The sequence below is a fragment of the Drosophila subpulchrella genome, chromosome 3R (assembly GCF_014743375.2).
Source record: "Drosophila subpulchrella strain 33 F10 #4 breed RU33 chromosome 3R, RU_Dsub_v1.1 Primary Assembly, whole genome shotgun sequence".
Classification (NCBI taxonomy): Eukaryota; Metazoa; Arthropoda; class Insecta; order Diptera; family Drosophilidae; genus Drosophila; species Drosophila subpulchrella.
Window position 1 is genome coordinate 1342193 of NC_050609.1, and position 23481 is coordinate 1365673.

At 40.2% G+C, this 23481-nt stretch overlaps 1 protein-coding gene across 3 annotated transcripts in view; it reads right to left on the minus strand.

Annotated features, from left to right (window-relative positions):
- The window catches only part of LOC119562407 (homeobox protein homothorax), a 140083-nt gene that overhangs the window by 44368 nt on the left and 72234 nt on the right, over window positions 1-23481 (minus strand). For 2 of the 3 annotated variants that reach the window (XM_037875606.1, XM_037875604.1), the window contains one exon: window positions 10692-10815. In XM_037875606.1, the coding sequence (XP_037731534.1) occupies window positions 10692-10815 (124 nt within the window). Of the gene's footprint in view, window positions 1-4958; window positions 4962-10691; window positions 10816-23481 lie in introns of all 3 variants that reach the window. The other variant, XM_037875607.1, reaches the window with a different exon arrangement.

Here is a 23481-nt window from a genome sequence, read left to right on the forward strand (position 1 = left end):
TAAATGTATTATTATTAATGATAAAAAGGGGGCAAATTATAGTTGTAACTTCATATCATAAATAAAGTTCTGAATAACATTGTGATTACAAATTCCTTCTGAATTTCCAGAAATCTTTTTTCTGAGTGCACCCTTTGATTTCCATCATTGTTTATGTACTTTGCATGCGCCTCGAGAGTTGCACTTGATTGGCAGGGAGTTTGGCAGGAGTTTTGCCCACTCAGGAGCGGAGTCATTAGAGCGGCAATTGGCCAGGGCCAAAAGGCTGAAAGCTGAAAGGCTGAAAGCTGAAGGCTGAGCGTGTTCGTGCCGGCGGCGCGCGCTTCAACGCTTTAGTCTTGGCTCCATCTCCATCCACTGGATTCTCCTCTCGATCCGAAGCCTGGGTCTATAGTCTTCGCTCTATCGACTATATGATGGTCTACGGGTCTGGTCTTGTGGCATGCGGACTTTTGTAGCAGACAAAATTGTCGACAAATAGTTTACACAGGCATGAAATTTTGCTGCCCCAGCGAGCAGGAAAAGAATGTTGTTGCTCTTGGCGCAGTTGTTGTTGCTGTTGCCGTTGCAGTTGTTGCAGCAGGAATGTTGCAGCAGCAACATGCAACACAAAAAGCTATTGGCGAAAGGCAAGGCAAATGGTTGGGTATAGAGACAAGTGCAACATGATAGCCCACCTACAACCCACCGGCAACCAACCACCACCCACCTGCCACAAAATGTTTAATTAAATTATGTGAGCAGAGCGATATGCTGCCCCAGGATTATGCATTGTATGCGGTCATTAATTCATATCAAAAGGGTAATTGAAAACCGCATAAATTAAACAACAGCACAACCAAAAAAAAAATACGTATAAAACAGAGCAATCAGTTTTTTATTCAAATTTCTTTCGGTGTTATCCGCTGGGGAATGTGCAACGCGCGGCTTTGACATTTGGCTGCATTATAGTTTAATCTTATTAAAATATTTATTTTATTAAAATATGCATGCAATTTGTTAATTTAACTGCTGCGTTTGCTGTTATCCACCGCTGCCCCCCGGCGCCTACTATTTTATTTATGCAGCACTTTTCTCTTTGGTACCCTGGAATAGCTTAGGGCATTTCCATGTTGAGTGAAGTATACATATAATAGAGAAATAATAAAATCTATACAACCGACTAATTTCCTATGAAACACTATTAAATAAGCTATATTTCTTGGTTTCCTGATAAAGATAATTAGATAAATAAATACCTATTATCGAGGGTATCCAAACCATCGACGACTCAGCATAATATACTTTTCTGCTCTCCATTTTTTTAGTTGGTCATCACTGATTTCGTGCTTTTATTGTGGCAGCCACTGCGCTTAATTGCATTTTGTATATGAATTAATGAATTTTTTATCAGCAACAATGCACCTACACACACAGAGAGACAGATGTGCTATATAAGCCTCTCCACATGCATGTTTTATTTATTTGTTGCCTCTTTTTTTCGTGTATTTTTTCTTGTCATGGCGCCTGGTAATGCAATGAAAACAACAAATGCGCCAACCGCAGAGGCTCACATTTTTTTAATGCATTTTTTACGCTGCGAATATTTAATTTCATTTGTGGTTCGACCAATAAAATCCAACCAGGGATAGACAAAGTGTCATTCGAAGGCCGGTTAATCTTTTTAATATTAATATTCCGCTGCAAAACCCTCCAAGGATTCGGGCATTTACCATGTCATTAACAACTAGGCTCGTATCGTGCCGTTAGGATCTTATTATATAGATCTAGATTCCCTAGAAATATAAATAAAAAGGGTTTATGTTTACCCCGGGGCCGGCAAGTTGTTCCTTATTCAGTTTCATTAAAATGCAATTAATATAGGCTTTCAGCACTCTCTGACGACTTTGGGGACTCCAAATGATACCCGGCCTAGCAGCAAATTAGGGTGCGCCTATAATTAATAACAGTTTCAACGCAGATAAGACGGGGGGCGGGGGAAAATGTGAGGCATTTCATTAACTTCCCATTACATATTACACGAGCCGAAGACCCGAGGCCGCTGCAATTGTCCCAAAAACTCGGCCAACAGACACGTGTAAACCCTATGCACACAAAAGTGCACGCAAGATTACACTGGAAAAAATAGTATTTAATTTTATGAAGTCTTAAAATAATCCCTTGAAGGCTTTATACGTTTTTTCCTCAATCAATTTCATCTTAAATGTTATGGAATAGAGTTTTTTAGTTCCAAAAATAGTTTATGAGGTTTAAAACATACTTTTTCTATACATTTCCCTACTGACCCTTATTTATTTGATTTTTTCCCGTGCAGACAGAGATAGAGAGTGCTTTGTATGAGTCAATCCATTAACGTTTTGATAAAAGATCTTTATGACGACACTCGAAGCGACGCCGGCAATCATCATCATCAGCCGAAGAGCCACAGAAATGGCTTTGGTACGTGTTGGCCAGCACAGAAAGATACATACGTTGGGTGAAAAGTAATTGCGTTTAAATGCGTTTACATTAGGGCCCAAAAAAAAAGGAAAATTTATATATATACACCTATATAATGCAATGGAACGCGAGGCGACCTAATTGCACAGAGAGGTCTGGATGACCAGGGACAATTATTACATTACACTTGTAATGGCATTATTAATGCCGCTCGGTCTGATTGTTTTAACGCCATTTCCCAGGCGATAAGTCAGAAATAAATCTCCATTGGCGACTTTACGACAGCCAAAGGCCAAACACAAAACCCAAAGACCAAGAACCGAAAGATCCCCAACTCCTCATCGCCACCCCTTCATAGTTTTCCTTTTTACGACTTTTTAATAGTTCTCACATAGATTTTATAGATCTTCGCGCTCTGAAGCTTTGATGGGGCTCCCACCAAATATTTGTTGTTCTTACTTCTGGCCAGAGCGCATAAAATTGATTTCCTTTTCCCGGTTTCCCGACTCGGGCGTTTACTTCTTTCTGGGCTGTCATAAAATTTATGTTTATGTCGTAAAATTTAGTTCGATTTTTTGCCCTTTGAGCAATCAATGTGCGTGTTTCACTCCCTCTATTTTTTCCCCTTTTTATTTTAGTTTTGGTGGACCACACCAGGTGTTTGCAAAAGGGTTTTCGCCTAGCAGGCTCAAAGATAGAACAAAATAATACGCAACTTTTCCGGGCAAGAAATTGCCGCCTTCTTTGATAAAAACAAACGACAGACATTTATTTTTATTACACACCTTTTTGGGGGGGGTTTCTTTTTTCGTTTTCGTTTTCCGAAGGGTGACACTTTGGTAGTATATTCTAGTTATTCTAATGCACATTTCATAGGCAATTCCAAATTAGGCAATGTTTGGCAATGTACTTGTACATCCCACCCACCCTGTACATCAAGGTGTGGCCTTGTGGGATGGGATGGATGGTTTGGGTTGGGGGTGGTTACTTTCGCTTTTTCGGGGGCGACTGTTCTGTGGGTTTCCCTCCTTATAAAAAAGTAATTTTCTCATTCAAGGCTTTTTGTATATTAGAAGAAATGGCTTTATTTATTTCTTATTTCTGGGCGTACAAGTGCGAAATGAGGAAAACTTTTCTGCCGACCGCTTTCACTTCAGTTCGCTCTACTCTACTCTACTCGCTTTTCTTTTATTTTACTTCACTTCAGTGTTTTTATTTTTTTTTTCTGGTTGGGCGCCCGTTAAATTGGCAAGTTTGTTGTGCTAAGTTTTTGGGGTCTCTGGCTGCCACTCGGAGCCCATAAATTAGACGCACAAATTAGAAATTATGTGCGCATTTAAATGTGAAGAGGAGCTCCGGTTCGCTCCCCATTTCTCCGGCTGTCTGCTCCATATGTTTGTATTTTCTCCTTCTTTTTTTTTTCTTTTGGGCCAACTTCACCGAGAGCTAATGAAATGGCAGTGGGTTGCCGGTGCCTTTTAGTCAAACTCAATGAATATTTGAAGAGCCAGCAAACGAATGGTTTTCGCAACAGCAACAGCACAACAAAAAAATAAGAAATAAGAAACAAAAGTATAAGTACGAAAACGCCAGGCGAAAATGGAACTTTTGTGCCACGGCGCCATTTGGCGCTACAAAAGATATTTTTCCATTGAAAGCGTTATATGGCCGGGGCGAAAAAGTTGTTTAAATTTAGCACAAGACACATGTGTACACACATCTCCGTTCAGTGGGTGTTGCGACTTACAAGGCGCAGAAATTCCGCATTTCGCATTTCTTTGTGCCGGATTCTTATTTTATTTCTCGAAGACCGGAGACAATTGCCCAAGCAATATGAAAATGACTCAAAATTGCAGACAGTTCAATGATCATCTTTGGTTCCTTGCCCTCGTGATCTCAACACTTTTATCAGCCCATTTGCATCGCCCAAGGAAAAGTCCGTTTCCCCCTGTTCAATTTTCCCCCCATTTTGCTAATGTCGTTTATCATTAGGGTAGGCTAACCTACAATTTCCAAACCGCTGGGCTCAGAAAATGTATATATAAGTATATATATTCACCGTCAATTTTCTACACAATTTTCTTTAGCGTTTTGTGGCATAATTTTCCTCCTGTTGACGCTAGATAATTTCTGGTTTTTCGAGGGCAGTGGACGAACGCATTACAAAATGTCAAAATTTCCTCACAAAACGCCCTCGACACGCTCCAACCAGGTGGGCGGTTCTTTATTTTGGGTAGACAGGGGCGGAGGTGGTTCGTTAGTTAAGTTAAGTTAGTAGGTGGCATAACAAAACAACGGAGGAAAACAAAACTGAGAGGCAAGTTGGTCAGGTGAACACAGAACCACCGACCCACCACGCCCATCACTCCACAAGCCACAAGGCGCACAATTTGTCATTGAATGTTTGCCCAGGCAAAAGAGGCGGAAGGTGATGGGGGAGGGGCTGCTGCCACGCCCACTGCGGTCAGTGGGCGCAGGGGGTGGTCCTACACGGGAATATAAAATATACCATACTGTACCATCTAAAATATTGCAGTTCAAGTAAAGATTTTCAAAAGTATTATAGATTTTTAAAGACTAAACATTTTTATCATCAATACTTTTTTACTCCTAATTTTAATAATTTTTTAAAATAAATAATTCTTTTATATTTTTTCTCTCCCTGTAATATCTTTGCTGTTTGGTTTCCGAAGCGTACAAAACGGAAACCAGGTCTCTTTAAGGGGGCTGTGGATAAAGCCAATAGTGGGCGTGGCTGGTCGAGAGGTTGTCGGCTAGCCTGCCCAAAACATGAGCTGCTTAATTTGCCTGGCCGGGCATTTAAAAAGCATTTAGCACACAGTGCCGTCGATGAAAATATGTCCACTGAACAGAAAATATTTAAGGATATTTACAAGGATTTGGTATAGTTTATTATGCAAGCAAACCAAAAAAAAATTATAAAACTGTATAAGAACATTTCATTTCTAATGTCTTTCCAAAAAATGAAAAAAAGATCATAAAGATATCCAAACTTAAGATCTGTAATATTTGGTATTAACGTTTCTTGAACAAAATCTTTAAGATATTTTCGTGAATCTTAAGCATGATAATTTCCCTATAAAGATGATCCGATTTTTTAGCGTGTTCCCTACGGATTTCGCTGCTATCTCCGGCGTATGTCATTGATTCTGGTTTCAGCGAAAATGAGAGGTCGTCAGGGCTCACAGCACACTCACAAAAACACACTTGAGCACCGAGCGGGAGAGCCGTATAATTATAATTGCTGATAAATGCCTCATACTAATAAACACTTGGAACCAAGAGGCATATGGTTGGGGGGGGGATATGTCAGATCGGGATTGGGATCGGGACGTGTGACGCTAATGACACTTGGCTTCGTCGGGCAAAAATGAAATGATTTGTGTGAGAGATTGCATGCCGCGCAGTGATTTGTGATTTGTGTGTTGAGAAATGCAGTTTTAAACTGCAAAACTGCAAAACTGGCAGCTTGATAAGCTCCGCCACTGTCATCAGCAGCATACGGCACTTGATAGCTCTATTAATGGCACGCCACCATCACGCCATCTCTTTCGCATTCCCATATACCCGTCTCTCTTCCGCGGATGCAATTCAAAGAGACGGACGCCGAAATGAATGCGAAAATAATGAATAATAAAAGTCGGGAGTACATGATTTTTAATGTTTTCTTGAGAATGAATAGCACTGAGGTTAAGGCAGGGACAGAAATTAAAAAGAAATACTTATCTCTAGCTGTCTGTATGTCTCTCTCTCTCTCTCAGCCGAACTTGCCGTCTCTTTCGCAAGCTTATCATTCGAATGACTTGAGTTTGAGTGTTCGGCCGGCTGTGTCTAATTTATGCGACCGCCAGTGTGGCAGATCCATAACTATATTACGACGATAAGTGTAAAGCTAGACAAATTTCAAGTCAAAAGCGACCACCCATGAAACGCGATTCTCAGCGAAAGAGACGGGTATACAGCGCGTGCGAAAGAGATGGCACGGAAGTTTGCATTTTGTTCGGGAGTTTTTTTTATTATTAAGCAACCCTCGAAAGACTTTTTGGTGTTGCTTGTTTGTCAACTCCCGGCGACCTTCCGCCTCATCCTCCCAGAAAAATATTCAGAAAAAAAATTGTTTCGGAAACTCCCAATGCTGGTGTTGATGATTCCGTTGATGTGAGGGTTAGCCCGGGAAGATCCCGTCCTGACTGCCGGGAAATTCGATGCGCATTCTATTCATTGGCGTGTCGGTCCAGAAATATGATAATGCGTACCCAAAAAAAGCAACAGTCAGTTCGTAAATTTTCATTGTAAAATAAGAACAAGTCCCGTCCGTCGTTCAGTTGCTTTTTTTTAGGGGATGAAGATGTATTGCCTTTTGTGTCGTTTGACGTAATGTTACATAAGCTCTCTTTGGTGGTCCCTGGTTCCCATTCCTCATTATGAAACATCGCATTTCTGTTTCAATTTTTACGAGTGCGAGTGCGAATCAACCCGAGCGGAATCCCAAACGTGCAGCAGCTGGTATGGCACGTTTTCTAGGGGTTAGGTATTCCTATTCCGATTCCAATTCCTATGCCTATGCCAAAAAGATAACCCCGAACAGATATGGGCAATTTCTGTCAGCCCTTTCAAAAGGTTTTTTTCTTCGTTTTCGTTAATGCGTAAAATTTTAATTTCATTTTTTTTGTCGATCGTCTGTCTGCTTTGGGAAATTCGTGACAGCGTTTTGACAAAAGAGTTAAAAAGTTGTGGGAACGATAAAAAGATGGATCGACCTGATACGGGAGAGGTGTGAATTATGATTGGATGTCATGTAAATATTAAGGGGAAAGGAACTTACTCCATTGATTTGTCAGAAATAAAATAGCGCACTCTAAAATTTGCATGAGGAATCCAAGAGAACCCCGCTTCCTTTCCCAAACCCAAAAAGACAATAGAATTAAAAGAGAGAGGAGTGAGTGAACCAAAAGTGAGGAAAATGCTTTCACATCACAAAAGACATAGAAAACTCCCAAGGCGAGTGGACTGGACTGAGTTGAAATGCCTGAGAAAAACTGTCAACGCTGACGGGCATAGGAAAACAGGGAAAACCCAAATGGAAATTGTCTAATTGTGCGTGGTAAGATAACAAAGCAGAGTTAGAGCTTCCTGTTATTGTTATTCCTCTTGTTGCTGTTAAACATTCATTCCATCAATGTAAATAAGCTAGAACAACAGAGCATCGGGCCAAAGATAATCGCCTTAGTGGGATGGTATGGGGGGTAAAAACCAAGGAAAAAAGTGCACTTCACACAAGGTCGGGTAGGATTTAAATGCCGCAGTGACAAAAACAAGCTGCCATCCCTCACACATCCCTCTTTCACTTTGATCCGAAGGATACTCTACTCTCGTATGTTTTAAAACTGTAACAATTGGCAATTGTGTGGGTCTTGCGGCTTGACGAACTTCCCGAGCGGAAAGGATAACACGCACTTTTCGAGCCCAACCCCCATGAAAGTTAATTTACGTCACGCAGCATTTTCAATCAATGTCAGTGGCGGCGGGGTAGGGGGTTTGGGTTTTTTTCGGTGAAAATCAAGGGGTTGCTGAACGACGACCGCCTGCAGTTTCTGTTTATTTTCGTTAGCAATTTTATTTCCCTGACCCCCAGGACTGATCTCGTTTTGATTTGCATTTAAGCGCGACACTTGACGACTTGCCGTGTAAATAAACAGATTGGGCTTTAAATTTGTGGTATCTTTGGCTCTTTAACGCGGCATTAGCTCGTCATCCCAAAGTATATATGGGCTTTAATTGAAGTCTGACTGAAGTTGATGAGGGTGATGTATGGTATAATTACAGGGTCTGCGGCTGTCAGTTGGAGTTGATTCGTTTTTATAGGGAAATCTATTGCCCATTTAAGGGGTTTCTTTCTTGCTCTCAAATATATAATTATACACGAGAAATATCTTTAAGGTCTTGGGAGACGACATTCCCCTACTTCCATGACCTCTGCTCGCACAATTCATGGAAATTTCACGTTGCGCATCCTTGTGCACTGAGCTCTTTGGTCCTTCCATTCCCTTTCTTTTTCTTTGTGCTCTCTTTCGGCTGGGGCATGAAATTCCTGTCAAAATTGATAAAAATCACATTTTCCATTTGAATAACATTTTACGAATTCGTGCATAAAATTACGACAGAAAAATATTCCCTTTCCAGCTTCTACTTTTGCAATGGAATTTCTGCAGCTCAGAGAATATATATGTATATATTCTTTGACAACCGCATACCGCCCTTCCGTTGCCTTGTCTACTTAAAATGTGGAAAATATCTATTTGCTACGCCCGAAATACGCGACGCAAATTTCCCACAGACTCAGTAAATGGAGGGGCTTGCCATTTTCTTATCGCTCGGAAAACAAGAAGAAGCTGCGCTCCAAAATTAACATGGAAATTTTGCGCCCTGCTAGAAATTATTCAACTGTAGATAATTTCTATTGAGTGCTCGTCGGTCGTCGGGAGTGCACAACTTGAACTATGCCGAAATTTAATTTGTCTACAAAGTCAAGCGACGTGTAGATAAATCAATCAAAATGGCGCGCACACACGACCACATAAAAAAAATATATATATTTATCTTTATATATACACATCGATGGAACTCGCACACTCAATCGTTAAAGTTGCTGTTCGGCGCGCTTTAAAGTTTTTCGAATTTGACGTCAACGTCAATGGATTGTCTGCGGAACGCCTCCTACTCTTCAGAGCCCTCTTCAAACCCCTTTTTCTTTCATTTACACAGGGAAAAATATTAACTATTGGTAACAATATAATATATGATATAATATAATACATATAATAACATATCATATAATATAAATAATATATCATATAATATCGTATCATATTATATTATATCATATCATATCATACAATATCGTATATCATATCATGTTATATCAGTATAAATAAATACGTATCATATATTTTCAAGCTTTAAGTGCAATTTTGTAACAATTTTAAGCAAGTTTTTTAATGAAATAAAATTTTCCTTTAAACACATGACTATTTTTATATTTCCTGACAGTGCACAAATTCTTCTAGCAGTGAAACTGCATTATCACCTTGGGGCCCCCCACTCAATCTTCGCTTTTTTCCCTGTTTTTTGGAGAGCAGACGACGAGTGGCCCCAGAGTGTCTTTTTCGAGTGCTGTTTTGGCCAGGTCTTTTGTTTTTTTCGCTGCCGCCATACAAACAAAAGGGGAAAACAACGCACTCGCGCTCTCTGAAGAAATACAAAAATAAGGGGAAAAAATACAGAAACAAAATATTATTTTTGCCTATCACCATAAATAATTCACCTGACGCCCCGACTCCCCTCCCTTGGTCAGCACACACGAGATCTTCAAAAAGAAGCGCCAAGTGCAAAGTCAGTCGCACTCGAAAAAAAAATATTGAAAAAGCAACAACATCGAGAGTGTGGGGAAAATACTAAAAAAAAAAAGAAAAAATACACATAAAACTCTTCTGAAGGCTGAAGTGGAGTTTGGAGTGGAGTGGAGGGTCCACAGAGCACCAAGCTCCAAGTTCCGATCTCCAAGACAGGCAGTCTAGGGCCTCAAAACCGAAGATCTGAGGGCTGTCCCTAGGAAAAGTCGTTGCTCATGTGAGGTTGGTTTTTTCGTACTTGTTGTTTTTCCTCCAGTTGTAGTTGTTGTTACTCTTTTGTCAAGTTGTTGTACGATTACGCGGCGAGCTTGTTCGAAAAGCTTTGGCGGCACTTGAAACTGAGGCAAACAACATAATCAAAAGAGGGAGACAGCCGCCTCAAGAGGTGTGAAGTGTGTAACACATTCAATAGGGATTAAGCCGATCGAAACTGGCTAAAATCAGCTTAAGTTTTGCTATGTTTTGCTCTTAAGGTTAGGAATCAAAGCATTTCGATGGAATATGCATGAAATGGTGAACAAAAGATGCAGCAGGCTCAAATGTTACCTATAAAGATGGGTGTGTATTGGATCGTATCATATTGTTCATTCAAGAGATCCATGCTAGCCATGTAATTTGTTCCAAAATAAGAGTTATAATATACTTTTTTTCCAAACAAATACCTTCTAAAAAAATTTCTGCTAACTAACTCCTGGAATGAAGTACCATATCATATGCATCTATCTACGTTAAAACTTCAAAGCACTTCTAATATTCTTAATATTTTCTCTCCTAATTCCTTAATCCGTAATATTTTTGTAGATCTTAAAAGGGACTTACCAGGGTCTGATGTATCTAGGGCAGGTGGCTGCTGTGACAGTGGACCGGGAGTACTACCAGCGCCCGGCGATCGGGCGTCATCGTTCATTGCGCCGCCATAAGACAGCGATGAGCTCGGCGGCCGCTGTAAATAAAACAAAAATATTTATAAAATATTAACAAATAAAGTCCATAAAAAATGTATATTAGAGGGACGTGTGGGGGGCATGCGTTAGCTGATTGTTAGAATTGATTACAAATTGGTTATAAATGTCGCTTTAAATTGACACGCCTGGCCATTAAATGAGCCAGACGATATGGCCATGGCCAATGCCAAAGGCAGACATTGTCAGCCCGTCTTGGCCGGATTCTTCCGCCTCCTTGGGCCCGGCCATGGCCATAAGTCCCAGTCCCCCAGACTGTCTGCACGACTGTCAAGTTGTCAAAAGTGCCATGGCCTGGCCATATTGTGGACAAACAAATGTTCAAGATTGTCGTGGCCTAGGCCTAGAGCAAAATACAAAACCATACCAAAAACGACAAGCGACCAGACAACATCGTGTGCAGAAATAAATATAGCTAGATATATATTGAGGTATATATATAAGTTATCAAATTAATATGCAGCGACTGGCTCTGGCGATCTGGCCGTCTTCTAACTAGGAGTAGAATCAACTCGTCTCCATCTCCATCATCATCAACATCGTCATCGGCAATGGACAACAAGCCAGCGACAACGATGGCATATTAAACGCTGCTAAAATAATACAAAAGGAAAAAAATAAAAATAAAAACCAAGAAAAACTTATGCAGAAACCAAAAATGTCAACGTCCCAGGTATTCAGAGACCGCAGCGCGATCGAAATCGATCGAAGAGCAATTTAAATTCTGCTAATAACGAAAATATACAAAACGCTTCGCATTAATTTCATGCACGTGCAAGCTACAATTTTTAGCCATAAAATTATTATTTTCCCAAGCTCGTAAAAATTCTTGACTTTCGAATACAATAAAATATATGTGGAATTCGTCGCTTTTTGTGATTCATTTGGGATTCGGGGCACATATTGCATGTGTTTTCGCTAAATATTTGTTAAATCGCATATTAATATCGCCCTGCTATAGACAATTTGTGGCTTGTTTGCTTTGTATAATTGTTATGGCCCAAAAATGTTGATTTGTTTAGCCAGCTTAAGGAGCAATGAACTGAAGCGGTTTAAGTGTTCTAAAAGGAAGATAGATAATCCACAGTTTTGAGTTAGATAAACCTTGGACTTGGGCAAGTTCCAATAGATTGGTTCCTGCTTTTTGCCTACTTTCCATTTCAAACACACTCGATGCCGCGCAAATCTATTAATAATTAGACAACGCCGTCTGCATTTTAAACACTCCAATCCAAACCAAACCCATCCCTCCACTTTATTAGCCATAAGGTGTCTCTTGATAGTCGCATAAACAATTTCCACCATAAACGGACGCGATAAAACAACCTCTTGCAATTGTAGCAATTGTCGTTGCTTTTATGGCTTATAAACAAAGACAAAGCACAACAACGACTTTAGACTGGCCGCCGGCTAAAATGAAACTATTTAATTAGCCAGCCGAAATCAAATAAAATGGCCATAAAAAACTGGCCAAGAGGGGGAACAAAAAAACAACAACTTTCCCAACCAACTAGCCAGTGAAATTCAATAGGCTTGACGGTCTGTCCCAAAGTCTTCTGGACTTGCTCGCATCTTTCACACTTGCCGCACACTTTGCCAGGGTTCTGTTTCATTTTTTCAATATAATATATTCTTTTTTTTTGGCGGCCTTTAGGGCCCTGTGAAGGTGTCTCCGGTTACTGGGAGCTGAGAGCTTGGAACACGCCCGAGTGTTGGCCAAAATAACTGGCGTGCTCCTTGAAGAGGATGATGAGATCCCGACCAACGATGCGTGCCTTAATTACATTTTCAATTAACCAACGTCCAACGGCCCGCTCCACAAATTAAGCTATCGAATTCCATTCGCATGTCCTGTGACAATTATTAACAAATATCGGTTTTTATTCAAATGATGAGCGTCCATGCTGGGGACGGCTTTTAATATTAATGAAAGCGAAACGATGGGGTTCACCCGTCTAACCCCAATTCCATTTCCACGTCACGTAATGCTCCCTCAACGAGAAAAGTTTTTTTTGCCCCCGCTTTTTTGGGGGGAGCGGCCCTTTGGGTGCATTAAAATGATCAAGAAACAATTTTCGTTTACCTGCCGGGGAGCTAAATTATTTATTTAATGCCCTCTCCGCCCGCTCGACTTGCTAAATTTTTGATGATATCTGGAGTGGAGCAGCGACAATTGGGTGAGCGCAAGTGTAGATGGGCGACCGAGACAACAACCGCAAATTTCTAGGGCCAAGTGAGTCATAAAAAAAAGTTACGACCTAAGCCATCAAAGTTTACACTGAGAGTAAGAAAACAACGTTAGACAACATTCAGACGTCTGCGAATTTCTATTTTAAATAAAAGATATTACATTTTTTGATTACTATTCTAGCCTGGTCACACTGTTTAAAGCAAAATAGATCAGTGTTACCTTGCTGTCTAACCAAAGCTCAGATAAATGCCAAAATAAAATCATTTCTCTCTTTTTTCGCTGTGCATCACATAAATTACTGAAGTACTGAAGAACTTTGCTCAATTGTTTTGGGTTTCGCTCACTTCATTACTCCGGCGAGAAGTTTGACTTGCGGTCAGTCTGAGAACTTTCCAAGTGACTTGGCTAAGTCGGCTCAGCTGCGGGAGATAATTGCTGATGGAATGGGGCGGCGACGAACAAATATCGACGCGTGTCGTGCTGCGTTCCGCCCAAAAGTCAAAACATGCAATTTTCATAGAGCCCTGTAATTTGGTAAAAATCTCTGTCACAGCTCCTGGCCGGTTAATCACTACAATCAACAGTTTTTGGGCCCCGACCCTCTCGAACTGAAGTCCCCCAGATAAACTAAAGCAAAACAATCAAATTACGGTTCGTAACTCAGTTTTTGGTGCGTGGGAAGTTTTTCCCTTTTCGAAATAGGGCGTGGCACTCGCAGGGATTTCCCTCCCTTTTTTCCATCCATTCCTAATTGCCCGGCGGCGTTTATTCTGCATTTGACATTCGGGAGAGGGTTCCACGGGGGTAAGTCGAAGCCTAACCCGCGGCTAAATTCCAATCCAAATCTGAGTTTGAGTCTGGGATTAAGCCTACGCTTCGGGCTCATTTCACAATTAAAAATACAAACTGCAGCTTAGCTGGTAGAGAGGTATTAGAAAAAACAATAATAATCATACACAGAAAATAAAATCACTGAATACTATATCGTTTCCATTATATCATTTTCGTTTTACTGCTTACAGTATACACCTGTTCACATTGTTTCGCAGTGTGACCATGCATAGTGTGCAATTCTCTGAAGATTTTTCTAATATATTAAACGCTAATATTCTGTACTTAAATTTCCCCCTGTGTAGCTTGTCCTGCTATTTGGTTTGATTTTGTTTACCGAACGCCCTGCCAAGTGGACGTGAAACATATTTTTTCTATTTGTCGGCAAACACTCAGGAACAAATTCTCTCCCCCAATGGATGAGCATATCCTTAGAGCAAATAATTAAATCCTTTTTACACGGCCGCTGCGAATGAAAGTTTTTCCGTGCGGTTTCTGGTTTCGCCGGATTTTCGGTGAGATGGGAAATGCTCGATGTGGAAAAGTGAGTGGCAGCGAGTGGAAGTTGAGCCCAAACCCCAATCCTCGGAACAATCCCTCCTGGCTGTTTGTTTTGATGGATTTGCCGTTGTTGTTCTGGGGCAACAAAAGCTTTTGTTTGTCTGCTTGTGTCATGTTTGTTGTTTTGGTTTAGGTTTTGGTTTTAGCCAGGAGGCTAAAGGCCCTCCAGTCGGAATTTCACTCGGTCTGAAGACTCTTTGGCGTTGGTTTTCTGTTAGCAAGGCTGCTTAATTAACGGTATATAACCACCCCCAAGTGAGTGTGTATGAGTGTGTGGCACTTGAGCAGCAGCTGCTCCACCCTTTTCCACTTTTCCCCCGCGAATGTTTTTCCCCACCCAATGACTCCCCCTTTTTTGCTGCTGTTGCCACCTTTTGTGTACTTAATTGCGCGCATGGCATTTAATTGTTTTTCAAATTTGCTCAAGCTGTAAAATGTTCATGTGTGTAAGCCATTTTGTTTGGGGTGGTTGAATTTTTAATTAAAGCCAGTGGAGGTGCAAAACTCCTTGCAACAGCCCGAACAATTCAATATGGCTGACTGGAATCGTTCTTCCCCTATTTCAACCGCTTTTCACCCATCACTTTTGGCAGGCAAATTGCTTTACTAAGAATTTTCCACTTATGAATAAATGAATGTGTGTTTGTGTGCGAGGTATAATTTCAATCAAATGGCAAGTTAATTACACACAATTATTGTGCACACACACTCAGACAGACAAACAGACGAAGTGGCTTAAAATGTTCAAGTTTGCTTAAAGTTAAGAAAAATTAAAGGTGTTAAGTATTCAACAGAACATTTCACTCGACTATCACTATCGAAATATTTTAAATCTACGTATTTCTTCATTAATCAGCAACCAAGTCATCGGCTATCAGTATTTTAATTAAACACCAATAATTACGCACATTTCAGACTGCTACTATCATATCTAAAGAATTCGAATGGACATCAGCAGCACAAAATGACAAATTAATTTTCCAGCTAAATTCCAAGTCGAGTGGCAACATTTTAATTTCATGTCGAAACACTTGACATAATTAAACTAAACCAAAGAACCAAAAAGTCAACTTTTGTTTTAGATATTACTCATACGCCCTGGTGCAGCTCCCTTGTGACCATTATCTAACCAAAAATCTTGACTTCCTATGCTCCGCATATGCTATCAGCAGCCAAAAACCCCCCCCCCCCCCCCCCCACCAAAAAAAAAAAAAAAACCAGAATAACAATAAAGTACAGGTCTGTGATTAAATATTTATAGGCTGATAACAGCCAAATTGAAGCGGAGGCAGAAACGTAACAGAGAAAAAATTTGGAAATCTTGTGCAAACAATGAAATTAGTATTTTGATAATAAAAATTCAGAAGCTACCTGAAAACTACTCTACTTCAAGAAGTCAGGAATAAAAGTAAGGTAAAATAATAAATAGATAAGGCTGGCAAGCGGTGGCGCGCAATTGTGACTCTATCAAACTTATCATTTGTTTGCCTTTGTTATTATGTTACCCAAACAGTGGAAACCTTAAATGAGAGAAGACTGCAGGGCCAAAAAAAAATAATATAAGCAGGGGGTAGTATAGGGAAAAATCCTAGGAAAATCCGCAAGCGGAAATGGAGCAAATGGAGCTGCACGCGATTTTGCATTTCGCAGAGAGATCGGGTTTATCTGCTCCACAAATCTCGTAGCTATCAATTTGAACTTTTCGCTCACACAGCCCGAGATTAACCAGTCGGAGAAATAGAGCTGGGGTCTCCAGAACTTTGGACTCTAGTTTTATTTTTTCCCTCTCCTCCTTTTTTTTTTTTTTTTTTTTTTTTAATTTGCACTTGAGTGCATTTCTCGCTGCGGCTGCCATGCAAATAAGATAATTATTCAAATGGCATGTTTCACACAATTCCAACACAAATTCCTCTGGGAGATGAAACGGGAAGGCAGGGAAATCACGAAAGGCAATGGAATCATTTTCTTGCCGGCAAAAGATATCAAGATAGCAACATGCAAATGCTGCAATGATCGCGAGAAATAGATTTGCATAAGAGACTTGCAGACTGGCTTGCATGTGAGAACATTAATCGTGTAATTAATTTGATGCATGTGTATGCAAAGTAATTTCATGTAAACTGTCACGCCCCCCGAAACCCCCGCTCCCATTTTCCCCTTATTTTTTTGTGGCGTGCTAAAAAGTCTCCCGGGACAAACGAAAATCCAGCGGAAAGACAACAACGACACCGACCGAGGCCCCAAAACCCAAGCGAAAACCCCAGACAGTGTCAAATAGATTCCGCAGTCCGATAGAGACGACAACCTGGCCCAGAGATTAGCCAAGACATCGGGACCGGGCATCGAGCACCCAGGATACCGATTCCGATTCCCTGATTCCCCGATCCCAAAATCGGACACTTCGTGGACGTTTCCCTGTCAGCAGACTAACGCAAATCCCCACGACAGAGAAAGAAACCCAAACATTTTCATTTCGCAAGCGGCTAAAAGATTTCATAGATTGCATTTTGCAAGTGCCCGAATGAGGTGTTGGCCAACTTATCGCCTTCGCCTTTGCCGGCTTGTTCCTTTTTGGCCCCGAACGATAAGCTGACAGCTGAAATTAGCCCGACTAGAGGAAACATGCCCAGAGACGAGGCATTACAAGGATTTGTCGCTGTCTGGCGAGTCATGCCTCAAAAAAATGCTGTTTTCGGTTTCCGAATGGCTCGTCGTCGGGGTGGAGTTGTAAGGCTATGGCCATGGCTCTCTGGTAGCCCAAAAATGTCGAGTCATTTGCACCAGGCAAGCGGTATAATACGAAATTCATACAGTATTATTGATATGAACACACTGATAAATGGCCCAGAGTGACTCAAATGTAGATCAAAGATTCGCGCGAGCTCCAAATAAACTCCCCCATTCCCTTGGGAGCACCTTCAATAGGAGTTTTACACTGGGAGAAGTTTATGAAATGTTCTTTAAATTAAGATATAATAAGGTAGGTTGGTAATAAAGATTATTGTAATGTAATGTAATTTATTATTTATTTACTGTCTATTAAATATATATTAAAAACATGGAGATAAATTATGGTATGAATAATTATCTCGGGTAAATTCCTTATCCAGATATAATATATTAGAAAAATCTAAATTCTCATGAGGTTAACTTTTATGAAATCTAAAAAAAAATGTAAAATTTATAGACCCCACATTTTAATAGTTTTTTGAAGTATTTCAAGTTATAATTTTAAGCAATTGTAAATGGTATTTAAAGAAATATGAATATTTCAATAAGTATTTTTTATATAACACTTTTGTATTTTAGAACATTATTTTAAGTACTCAAATTTCCCCCCAGTGCTTTGAAATCCTCATCTGAATGCGATCTGAACACTCTTGTTTTGAATTTTAGCCCCGTCATCTTTGCCGCGAACTTCAGCACGGCGCTTTTGAGTTCTGTGTATTACTTCATTCTTTTTTTCCCATTTCGAGATAGTCTTTTGAATAGAGGGGCGGTCGACTCTTTAAAAGCCTGGCCCGGTCTTGGCCAAAAGTGTCGCATCATGGCCAGTGCGAGCAGCAGACTGGAAGACGACGTCGCCATGGCCATGACGAGGCACAAGTTCCGCCCCTCGACTCCCGAGTAACATTCCCACTCCCAATTCCCATTCCCACTCCCAGATATTCCCCCGAAAAGCCTCTGCTTCTCCAGAAATAAAGAGTACTTAAGGTTGAATCATGCCGGCCACTGCCAAATCAATTAGACCTGGTCGTGAGCCTCACTTTTTGGCCATTACTCGCCGTTTGTCAGCCCCGCAGAGGGCCATAAAAATTAGAAAATTTGATTATTGCAACACGAAACGCTGCCCGAGATTCACTTTAGTCGAAGAGGAAGTATTTTTGGAAGGTAGGTGTAGGTAGGCAGGACGACGTCCCACTGGGCCGGGCCATTTGCATATTATCATTGGGGGGCAAAAAGATGCTCTAGCAAAAATTTCATTACCCAAACCCTAGAGGAAACCCGAAAAAAGCACAGTCCACAACGGTGGCGATGAGTTTAAATGAGTTTATTACATCTTTTGGCGCCTTTTACAGCATTTAGCCGGGGTAAAAAGTTTTCAGACCGAGCAAAAGGGGTGTGCGATAATGAAATTTCCATAGATTTGCATAAAGCGAGAGATCCCCCAAGCGACTCGAGTCAGTCAGCAGAGTCAGCAAAGTCAGCAGTCGGCAGGCCGGAGATGCCCTAAATTAGATAATGTCTAAATTGGATTTAAAACACGCATTTTGCGGGTTTCCAACGGCAGCAGCAGCAGCAAACACCCATTGAAGACCCATCGAGACAACATCAAAATATCATTAGAAGGCTGTGCTTTTTTTTTTTCTATCTGGTATCGTATCTGGGTGTCTGGGCATTTGAAGGGTTGCTCTCTGATTTGTATGCAAATGTTTTGGCTTGGCTGGCATGAAATTTGATTTTCCATTTGGTGGAAAACAGGTGCCAGACATTCCCGCTTTTACGCTGCCGGTAAGCCGATTATAAAGCGTAATTAAATTACGCTGGAAAGTCATATGGTGCTTTTTAAATAACAAACAAAAAGTTTTGGAACAAAACCCTGAATTACTTAAAAGGGTTATATAAAAGTTTATAAAAAGGTTTAAAAAAATAACTTAATTATGAAATGTGTGTACTGTTTCTAGGGCAGTTTACATTTTTTGTATATTAAATCATCAGTACAAAAACAGAAATATAAATAAAGGTATTTTTAAAAAATCTAATAAATTAATTCTACTACAAAAACACAGCAATTTTTCTGACTCAAAATTTGGGATATAACTATTTTTTGTATAATAACATAGAAATATAAATATAGTAAACCTGTAATAATAATTAAGTCCGGCCGAAAGTCATAGCAATTATGGCCGATTCCTCCCTATACCTTTAGTTTTAAACTTTTGGCAACAGAGTACAATAACAATAATAAATATAGTGATTAAAAAAAAAAAACTATCTTGTTTATGTGAAAACATAGCAATTTGCCCTAAATAAATTTCATTATTTATTTTACAATGCGTTTTAAAACATAGAAATATACAAAAAGGGATCTACAAAATTATCTAAATAATTGATTCTACCATAAAAACACAGAAATTTGCCCTGCATTCATTCTTCTATTGTCTTTAAATACTTAATTAGTTGGGGGGACATTGTTTGGGTTCTTTGCCAAGTTAATAAATCCTGGTGCTGCCCACATTGTCATTACGTCATTTGCATGCACATAAGAGCCAAGTCATTGGGGCGGACATTACACAAAAAAACTGAAAACTCAACATACTAATATACACTTGGACAAGTTCATAAACTTTCGTTTCATTCTGGCTTAAAGGTCTGGTCTTAATGTTTTTGTTGCCTTTGCTTTTAGTGTGGAGATTGCGTGGCATTTTTCGCATATTTCTGCTGCACATTTCGTGCAAAACTTAATTATATTAACTGAGTTATTTGCGGCATTTGGCGCGCTCTGCGACTCCGACTTGGCCCTCGAGAGTATGGCTTATATATGTATGGCTCTATATGCGCATGATACATACTGCAGGTGTTGTTGAACGACAAAAATTATGACAACTTAACTTGACTAACTGGTGTTGGCCCGCTGGCCCGTTGGTTGTTGGTCGTGGAAAAGAGAGGCAGCTAGTTGTTCGCACCTAAATGGCCAGAATGACGGGCCAAGAAGGACGGACAGACGGGGCAATCAACAACATAATTAAAGACAACAAATGCCCATGTCTCCGGGATCTTTTCTTTTTTCTCCCCGCTTTTTTTTTTGCGAAGTTTGCCTGCCGATCCTCCAGACGTTGGTATGCAACGAGTTGCAATTAAAAATCAATAAAATGCGTGATTTTTGCAATTTCTGCGCTTGCCATTGCAATTTGTAATTGCTATAATTAAAATGTTGACCAGATCAACGAAGACATCGAAGACACCCATCCCCCAAATTCTCTTAATCAAATTTTCACCTACCAAAACGAGATGAAAAACTGGCAGGAGTCAGATGGCAATGAGATGCAATTAAATGCGTTTTCAAACAATTTCACTTCGGACTATGGACTGTATTCGAGGGTTGTGTGTGTTCGCTCGGAGGAAACCACCCCGAAAACCCTGACAAAATCAGGCAATCAATCACAGGACCGCCGCATAACTCACCCTCGTCTCCGGACTTTTCGGTTAGGGGGCGCAACAAATCGGATTAACTCCGCCAGACTGTACCGAAATCCACGCAGGCGCATTTTTACCAAGGATGATGCCCAGGATGAGTTCTGAGTTCTGAATTCTGATTCCTCAACTCCTATATCTATCGCCCTCTCTTTCCCACCGATTACTATCCTTAGCAGGGGGTAACTTATATAGCACACACATAACAATTAACTTTTTTGAGATTGAGGTTTTTGCGCTGTTCTGCGGGGCGTGTCCGACCATCCCTAAAAAAAAAAATAACTAGATTCCCGAAAAAACGAGCAATCAACTGAAAGATCGAGAAGATTTCGGTTCCAGCTGCGTTTGTTGATCGTTAGCCAACACTGGGCACAAATCAAGGGGGGGAACAACACAGAAAAAAGTAAAATATTGGAGGGAGATCACGTGGTCGTGTCAGTTGCCTGTCAAAATAATCATTATCGATGGTCCACCGCCGATAAGGAAGAGATCACGATGCGAGGATCGCTGTGGGTCGGCTGGCGATTGCCACAGCTAGATTGAGGTGCAAAGGTTGTCAGACAGAGATTTGACTTTGGACGGGTTCTAACTAGCCCTGCACTCACAGAAAAATTCATTTCTAAGATGTAGATTATAGTAATTGTAAGACTTGCATTTTAATTGCTTAAAAGTAGAACATAATAGATCTGCAGTTACAAAAACATAGGTCCAAATATTTAAACAAAATTCTTTATTATGAAATATCTATTAATCAGCATGCTATTTGAAAAATATACCATGAATATAAAATTCCTAAGAATTGTAATTATAATTCCTTATATAATAAGATCTTCTCTACCTATAATTCCCAAGTGCTGCTCTAGGGATTTTATCAGATTTTTTGCAAGATTGAAGTCTTGATTTTTGGCGAGTGTATGTGGGTTTTTCTATTAAACCCATACAGCTCTCTCGCTCGCTCGTTCTACCCACAGTCAATTGAAATTCTACGCATTCCAACAAACAACAAACAAATGCAGGCACACAGATACAAAGTTACATTTAGACACATAGACATACAGACAGTTGCATATATAGAATTCTCAATTGCTTTCGCATCATTACGTCTGCGAACAATTTATTTTTATAAAAGCGAAGCGACCGCCGCCAGTCCAAAGTTGGCGTCATCATCAACATGATGATGATCATCATCATCCGTCGTTTTCCCTGCATTTCCCTGCATTTTCTCAGCGAAGCGTTCACGTTCGAAAGTGCAGAAGTGCATGGGGAAAATTGAAGGAAAATACTGAGGCATGAAAGCGGCGTAAAGAAATCAAATAAATTTTATTGTATAAAAGCAGCAACAACACCCAAGCAAAACAATCATTGAGCCTGCTAGGCTGTAAATAGTTTACAGTTCTCTCTGCGGTTCCTCACACTTTTCCTTTGCCCTTTGCAATCGATCGCAAAATTTCCCCCACTTTTCCGCGCTCTTTGGTTTTTCAATCCCTCTTTTCTTTTCCTATTTTTTTTTTTTTTTTTTTGTATTGTAAACAATTCTGTTGGCGGCTGGCGGCTGGCGGCCACATCATCATCATCATCATCAACAGCCAGGCGGCCTAGCTAAATGGGTGTTGAGTGCAAAGTGTTTGTATTGCCACAGATTCCCCGCCATATCCCCCGGTATATCCACCGATATAGATCGCCCGCCATATAGCCCCATCGATCCCCACTCTGCGGCGATTGCAATATGGTCGATCGCGATCCCAATTCTGCATCTGTATCTGCATCTGAATCCGTTTCGGAATCGGAATCGAAATCTTTGCCCCGACCGTGTTAAACGCTCGATAATTTTCGTGTGCATACTTTTACGCCTTGGGGGATTTGTCGCTCAAATGGTTCTTTATTTAGTAATTAATTATTCTTTTAATAAAATGGTTTGCTCTTCTCTTTATGTTTTCAATCTCTTAGTAAGTTTTAACAAGCAATTTATAGTTCTGAAATATTTTTAAGATGTATCTTTTATTAGATTATACGTTTATGTTGTACCCAGATTTCTTGGCATGTTTGGTTCTTTGTTATTATTTTTATTTCCATTAAAAGCTGCTTTATTTGATTGCTAATTTATTTTTTGCACAATTTACTTTCTGTTTAATTATTGCTTAAATTATTTTGTTAAACTTTTTTTGCGGTTTGATTTTTGTATGTTTGTTTGGAGCAGACTTTTGTTCGTTCAGCGTTCAGTTCTTTACTTTATTATTATTATTTTTCGATTCTTTTCGGGACGCAGCGGGAGATGCATCTTTTGTGCTGCTTCTTGATCGCTTTGTGTGTCTTTTTAATTTTATGTCTGGCCTTGTGCTTTGCAACGGAGTTTTGGTGAGAGAAGGGGGTTGGGGAAACGGAGTTTTTGGAGCTGACACTAAAAATACAATTTTAAAATACGAAAAATTCGAAATCGAAGTGAAGCCAGAAAGAAATCATACAAAGGCCATGGTTAAAAGCCAGAAGACATCAAAAAACAAAAAAAAAATCCATCCAGCTCTCTGGTCTTTTTGAGATTTTTCATAATTTTTGCGCTGACCACAAAAAGGCTGCAACAACAGAAACACAGCAACGACCACCATGTTAACGACTTTAGGCTCAGACTCCGACTCCGACTCCGGCATCATCATCATCATCATCATCATATCGGGGTCCCTCCGAATCCCAATCCCTCTCTCTACATTGTCTGCCGGATCGTTTCCTTAACTTAACGTAAAAGTTTCATTTTCGTTGCCTTCGCAGTGATACCAAAAGGCAGGAACCGAAATGAGACTTTGTCCAGAACAACGAACCTCGCGAAGCTGCAACAAATGAGTTTCTTTTTTTGCCCCGTTTATATTTTTTTATT